The sequence below is a fragment of the Cibotium barometz genome, chromosome 43, assembly GCF_041138505.1.
Source record: "Cibotium barometz isolate CiBa-2024 chromosome 43, ASM4113850v1, whole genome shotgun sequence".
Classification (NCBI taxonomy): domain Eukaryota; kingdom Viridiplantae; phylum Streptophyta; class Polypodiopsida; order Cyatheales; family Cibotiaceae; genus Cibotium; species Cibotium barometz.
This window is the reverse complement of record NC_141088.1, coordinates 3,382,393-3,390,000: the sequence shown is the minus strand read 5'-3', so window position 1 is coordinate 3,390,000 and position 7,608 is coordinate 3,382,393. Positions and strand designations below refer to the sequence as shown.

The 7,608-nt window shown below is 37.6% G+C and overlaps 1 protein-coding gene across 1 annotated transcript; it reads right to left on the bottom strand.

Moving 5' to 3' along the window:
- Positions 1-1,735: 1,735 nt before the first annotated feature.
- LOC147613426 (photosystem II reaction center W protein, chloroplastic-like) lies at positions 1,736-2,640 on the bottom strand. The gene is made up of 2 exons (XM_086781357.1): positions 2,422-2,640; positions 1,736-2,154 (listed from the first exon to the last, which is right to left on the bottom strand). The coding sequence occupies exons 1-2, from the start codon at positions 2,519-2,521 to the stop codon at positions 1,853-1,855; spliced, it is 402 nt and encodes a 133-aa protein (XP_086637483.1). The 5' UTR covers positions 2,522-2,640; the 3' UTR covers positions 1,736-1,852.
- Positions 2,641-7,608: the final 4,968 nt, after the last annotated feature.

Here is a 7,608-nt window from a genome sequence, read left to right as displayed (position 1 = left end):
CTAGGCTTCATTATGGCTGATTCTGTCCTGTATCTTCGGAGCTTTGATAGAAACTTAGTACATAGACCTTTGTATGAATGTATGTTGTGTGTGTGTGTGTGTGTGTGTGTGCATGGGAGGTGTGAGTGTGGGAGCATATATTGATACCAAGTTCTACACCCACTATTGGGAACTTATGATGTTAGTGGGGATGTCATAGTATCTAGTCCATACTATGCATGATGAAGTTCATGGTTTATTGTCTTGTGGATGACTACCATGAGGTTATAAATTGCACTTTCTTAAAAGGTGAATTTGGACGTGTTCTTGGATTCATCTACGTGTGTGTGTGTGTGTGTGTGTGTGTGTGTGTGAACAAGACTTTCTTATTGAGACTTAAGGTCTCATATGACATCAAGTTTCATCTTGTTCCTAAATCCAATAAAGCAAGTTTGGCTATTGTATGTGTGTTTGTGGGGAAGTCTAGGCAAAGTCTTGCAAGTTTGACCTCTTCTTTCTCGTGATCGTTATGAATTTCTATCACCTTGAAAAATATAATATCTCTCATTTGTTTTTCTTTTTCTGCCCAAGATATAGCTTCCCATTGGGCTCATCTCTTGGTCTTAGCCTCTTGTTTTCAACCTTGTGAATGGCTTGAGGTTGGTAATAGGACAGCGGCCCAAAGTACTTTCTAAGAGCACTCCCGTTGAAGAATCCTTCCATTTGGACTCCATCAAGGACCTCTAGGCATACTACTCCTCTAATCATGAGTTCGTACATCCTAAAAGGACCCATCCCTCTCAACTTCAATTTCCTTTCATTTTTCTTGAGGTTATAAAATAGGATTAAATCTTCTTCCTTGAATCTCTTGGATTTGATGAAGAATTTGAACCACCTTTTTCTTCTATTTTTCTCTGCATTCATTCACCCACCACTAAAGGTAGCCTTGCTACATTAAGTTTCTCGAGCTTTATGAGTTTCAAACAACTCATTGTCCATTTATTCCAATTGCTTTGCTACCCTTAAATTGAGATCATGAGTTCGGCTAAGAGTATAGCATAAAGTCCAAAGACTAGGTTATAGGGCTGAGCTTTTGTAGGCAGTTCTATAAGCTCATAATGTGGATGAGAGCCTCTACTCCCAATCCATCCTCGATGCATTGATTGGTGTGTATGTACTCATCGTCGCCATTTTCCATTTAGCCTTCCGTCTCAGCCATACCTACAAAATGAAGTCACTCTTTCTACAAAAATGAATACAAAAAAAGTTAAACAATAACTTGATGACACTCTCAGATTAGATTTCCATATAATCACAACAATACCAAGAAGATAACAGTATTAACGTTGTTGTATTGCACAAGATTAAGATATATTCATGAGTAATAGACCTCCATAACATAGTAGACAAAGAGCAAGCATTAGATGTGAAGTGCATGCGAGGGTACATGTGTATGTGAAGCCTATGGGTATGTGCCAGACTTACAATATGAAGGAGCTCTGCTCTTTCTACAAAAATGAATACAAAGAAAGCTAGAAACATCACTTGTACGACACTCGGATAACAATTCCGAGCAATCCCAACAATGCCACGACACACTTGGATTAGATTTCCAAACAATCACAACAATGCTGGCTGCACTAGGAGTATCAGTAAAAAGCCTTTACCAAAAAATTATACGTGTCATATTGGGGTCATTAATTAAATTTAAATATAAGACGTAAGTTGGGAGCTGCAGTACATGAAGTTAACACAGTTTTGGAAATGCGCTGGATGCATTAACATTCAAACCTCATATTAATGATGGATGTACATGATTTAGTAGGACACAGCACCACAACTCAACGCTAAATTCATAGCTTAAGAGGCAGCTTTACAAGGCAAGCCCAGAGTCATCGTCTCCCTCAGGCAGGGAAGAGGCGTAGACGAAGAAGAGGGCCCATATGAGGGTGGCCACACCAAGCAGGATCCACACAAGAAGGGGGTTGCTCACGCCCAGGGAGAGACCGGTACCCTCGGTGGACAGCCTCTCGTCCACAAGGGCTAGGGCGGGCTGGGCGGCGGCGAGTGCGGATGCAACAAGACCAGTGGCGGCAGCTGTCGGAGCCGCGTTTTTCACATCATGCTCACTCTTCGCGGAGCAGGAGACTTGCACCTTGCGCCAAGCGGGCAGACCTACACACAACATTTGAAGAAGCCGTTAGCCAGATCAGGCGCCTGCACACTTAAGAGCGCTTAACCATCGGACAGCCCTAAACCAGTACGAGTGTTGACCATGTTTAGAGACACGAACTCCGCGAGTCTCTCTGATCTTAAAATTTAGAGTAAAACCAGCCCACGCCTGGAACTGTACACTCGCAGCCTGAGGCGGGATCGAACTGTACATCTATCCGTAGGCGTAGGGCATCAGAAATCATTATGAAACAACGGCCAGAAGCTTACCAACAATGGGTCTGGCGCTGAATGCGGCCGGAGCGACGGGCTTCGAGATCAAGCAGTTTGTGAGGGTTGTCGGGGTTGCGGTAGCAGAAACGCCGGCCATGGCTGTGAAGAGGGCAAACTAATAAGACCCAACAACTCCTCCAAACTCTTCTGTGAGATGCGGTGGGTATGAGGAGCAGCAAGCTCTAGCATGCCTTTCTTTCCTTTATCTCTCGGGATAAGGTACCTAATGGCATTGCGCCACGTGGCATTTTCAGATCCCTCCTCAAATATTTTCCTCCACTCACTCTTTTTTTTTGACCCCAATAGTAAGTATATAGATTTCTCTTCCTTTTTTTTGAGCACATGAGCCGTACTCTTTTCTTTGAGGAAATGGTGAATTTGGTTGCAGAATTTGAGCGTCGCTTTTTTCATAGTCCAAGTTGGTTTAGGCCATGGCTAGTTCATGCTGTTAATTGGAACGATGTTAATCAAATTACTATACGTTTAGATTTAGAAAAATTAGATGAAAATATTACGCTCATGAATATTAAAGAAAGCCTAGGCTTAATTGATCGTTGAAATAGACTATATTGTCCATGGTAATAGAGATCAGGTATGACAAGTATTTGATGAAGTTATTAAATGTATCCCAAAGTTTAAGCTCCTTCAAAAATAAATATGGTTGTGTTCTTCTTCGGTGCTACATTGCTTTTGGTATTTGAATAGTTTTTATTTTTCATTCTTTCTTCCTGTCTCTAAATATAAAAAAGATCATGATTGTTATTAATGTATAGTTTGATTATGTTTTATGCAGAGACATGTCATTAAATATCTTAAAGTTAACTTATGACAATAATAAATTGTCAGATACGATCTTCTTTGAGGAGATGCCACAATTTGGCTTTTTTGGATACTAACATAGCCTAAAATGGGAAGTTCTTGGATTTGATAGGTGGGATGATATTAATGCTCCGGTATATTTATATAGTCTTAGACTCTTATAGGCTAGATGACAATCTCAAGCTCCTCTTAATTAAAGAGGCATTGGGATTACTAGATGGCTTTTACATTGTGGCTAGTAGATGTAGGAGCTTCAAGGAAAAGCGCTTCATTTTTAGGGAAATATTGAAGTGCATTCCGTTAAGGAAGTTGGTAAAGATAATGTAATAAGCTTTAAGATTATTGATGGATGTCTCTTCTCTCTCTCTCTCTCTCTCTCTCTCTCCTCTTCTCTCTGTTTGTCCGTCTCTCTCTTTCACACACACACACACATGAAATACACAAATAGTTACTCTTGCCCTTTATTTTTTATTTGGTGTGAAATGTAGCTAGGACTAGGTGAGAAAAATAGAGAGATCGTAAGTTTGTTATTTTTTGGGCCTCTATGTGTGATTGTGTAGAAGCAAGCACAAGGACGATAGAATCAAAGTTGGTGCTTTCGAATACAATTCTCTCTTCAACTTAAGGTTAGTTTTTTTTATGCCCTTTTTGCCTCTATCTATTTGTGTGTTTGTTGTCAATATGGGATGCAAAGATAAAGAATTCTATTTTTGTTCGTATGTTTGGTTAGCTAGAGAGAGAGAGAGAGAGAGAGAGAGAGAGAGAGAGAGAGAGAGAGAGAGAGAGAAGTCTACATCAAAATACTCTCTATATCTCTTTCTATCTTACGAGTGTTTTATTATTGATAATTTGTATTGCAAATGCTAGTATAATATTGATATGCTTGGCTGCCTAAGCTAGAAACATTTCATTTATTAGACTACTGCTTATGAGATTGTACAAAATATATGGGTCTTAGAGAATATACAAACTATAGTAACCTTGGAGAATATACGCATGTAGTAGTCTTATATTAACTGAGAAACATTCTTAAAAAAAGTAAAAAGCTTTTTAGGGTTTTGCCAATATATTAATTTTAGAGAGACAATTATATGTATCAATAAGAGTTATCATTGTGTACTTTTTTTTATCAAGGAGATATCTACATGTATATAGTGTTGGTATATAGGTAGGTTATTAAGGTTAGTTATACATTAACAAAGATACATAGAGATATTTGTAGAGCCTTAAGATATAGTGTTGGTATATAGGTAGGTTATTAAGGTTAGTTATACATTAACAAAGATACATAGAGATATTTGTAGAGCCTTAAGATATAGTGTTGGTATATAGGTAGGTTATTAAGGTTAGTTATACATTAACAAAGATACATAGAGATATTTGTAGAGCCTTAAGATATTAATTTTGGATTTCAGCAAATGGAGATTCAAAATAATAATAACTGCTCAAAAGTTGTAATGACTGCGAATGATTCTTCCAATAAAGAAGTAGCTTTGTCTACCCCGCCTAAGTTGATGAATGTTCGAGTTGTAAAATACCTTGCCCGATTAAGGTCTCCATCTGGATAACCAAACTCTAAACGTCTACAAATTATTATGGATATATGCGAGCGCACTGAGAAAAATCAACTTGCAAGGAGTACTTAGATGCCCTTTGGGAGGATGAGATCCATGGAAGTGGCAGCCAAAGGGGAGATACGCTAAGAGATGAGTTGACTCATCATCTCCATCGTGTCCTTGACAGTAGTGGTCGCATGGAGGTTAACCAACTAGACATGATTTCTTTCATGAAGAATATGCATGTTGAAATTGGGGAACGTCTAGGTGGATGTAGTGGGAAATGTAAAGAATAATAAAAGAGCAAGTGCGTGCATTAGGCTTGGAGGTATTGAGACTTGAAATTGGGGAACATCTAGGTGGATGTAATGGGAAATGTAAAGAATAATAAAAGAGCAAGTACGTACATTAAGCTTGGAGGTATTGAGTCTAAAGATATATGTTAATCGACTTAATGCTATTATGAAAAAGATAAGCCGTATGTTAGAAGCCAGGGTAGTTGCCTTGAGATTTTGTGAGAGCAATGATGTTTTTGCTCAAGGGACAAATTGTATTATAACTTTCAGATTTGGCTCTCAATTTTGGCTTGGAGATATTGAGTCTAAAGATATCTGTTAATCGACTTAATGCTATTATGAAAAAGATGAGCGGTAAGCCAGGGTAGTTGCCTTGAGATTTTGTGAGAGCAATGATGTTTTTGCTCAAGGGACAAATTGTATTGTAGCTTTCAGATTTAGCTCTCAATTTTGGCGATATATATGAATTTTCTATTTTCTCAAATTCAATACATCTCTCTTCTATTTTGTTCTCACGTTCTTTTTTTCCTGTCTCTCAACATGTTTTATATTTCTATTCTCTCTCTCTCTCTCTCTCTCTCTCTCTCTCTCTCTCTATATATATATATATATATATATATATATATATATATATATATATATGTGTGTGTGTGTGTGTGTGTGTGTGTGTGTGTGTGTCTCTCTCTCTCTCTCTCCTTCTCTCTGCTCTCTCTTCAGAGATGGTTGTATATGTTATACTCACTTATCTATGTTAGGAGATGGATTATATATGTTACACCCACTTATCTATTATAAACTTCTCTAAGAATTACATTATTATTGAGCTGAGTCTATCTAGAGTAGGTTTGCATGTGTGATAATGATTGTTGAAGTAGAATAAATGTAATAAGGTAGTATTATGTTGTTGTTTGAAGTTAAGAATGTTCATAAAAAGAAAATTAGTATTCGTTATTTTGTGTTTCGAAGGATATTGAAGATGGTTAGGAGCTGTATATACTTGAGTTTGAACCACGTTCATCAGCTTTGAATTTTGGATGTAACACACGTGACTCGCCGTAATCGTTCACGGACAAGGGCTTGCATTCGAAAACAAAATGTTGTTAGTTTAACGGATTACTTTAATGAAAGTGGAATTGAAACATTTGCAAGGGTTGAAAATGAGGAGGAGCATAGAGAATTCCATGGTGAAATCCACTTAGATTCAAGTAACAGAGCAATTGCCAGTGCTACGGTACTTTAAGAACCTATCAATGAACATCAGAATACTCAGGTGCATAGAGATATCACACGATGCCCTTTTTCATTTGATTTAAATGAGCTGCATATGGATGATAATTTTCATTTGATTTAAATGAAAATGAGCTGCATATGGATGATAATTTTCATTTGATTTAAATGAGCTGCATATGGATGATAATTTTCATTCTATAAGCTGTGTCGTTAGTGATGTGAAAGATATTAAATCCGAATGTCACTCCTATAAGGTAGGTGTTTTCATTTCTTCGGAATGTTAAGCACCTAGCAACTATGGTGGTATATTCCAGAGATTTTACTTTCACTCATTAGGGGCCCTTTCTTTAAGTGCCATTTTTGTGGTGCAATAATTTGGAAATGTGAGGCATGGAGAATGCTTGGACAATATGTGGGTAAACACTATTATGGAAGTGGGAATATCTCTTTACTACCTTTGGAAAATCCACCTCCTACATTGGTTGAGTTGTTACTTTGGTAATGATAATGCAGGTAAGGAATACAGAAAGAATATATGCTCTTATAATAATTCCTTGGCATTTGTTTCATTGGGTGCTCACTTGGATAATCAATTCACTGGGGGGGAGGAGTATTGAATTTTTAAATCCATGGTACCACCATCATTGTGTTGGTTCTCTAACACCTGATGAAACATGAGATGCGGCTCCTCGATTTGCCCAACTATATGTGTATGATAAAGAGCATGAATTAGAGAATAGACTTCATGGGATGCCCTCTTTAAATCATAACATACTTGAAAGGTTGCAAACAATGATGTATGGACATAATCTATACGCCTGTGCACTTCGTACAATGAGAGAAATGTTGCAGTCAAGTCCACATGTAGATTTGAGAATGGTCATTCACTGAAGCACGATCAACCTCAAGGCAATACTTGGTTCAAATAATGTGGGGCATAGAGATATTCAAATAATGTCACACAGGTGCTATAAAAAAAATATCTAACTTGCACCGCTCATATATGCCTCTATTATATGTTCTTCTATTTCCTTGAGGAGAGGATGGCTGGCATGTTGGAATTCCACTCAATGGTAGGAATAGAAAATGTTTAAATAAGGAGATAAAGGCCGTAACTCAATGGCAATATTATGCATATAGACTACAGATAAGGGAAGATACAAATAGTAGCATTGTTGATGCATATAGTAGCATGGAAAAATCCAGATTAGTATGGATACGCAATAACCAGAAAGCATTGCGTGATGTATGCCAAGGTCTTGCAGATATGGTAAATTTAAGTG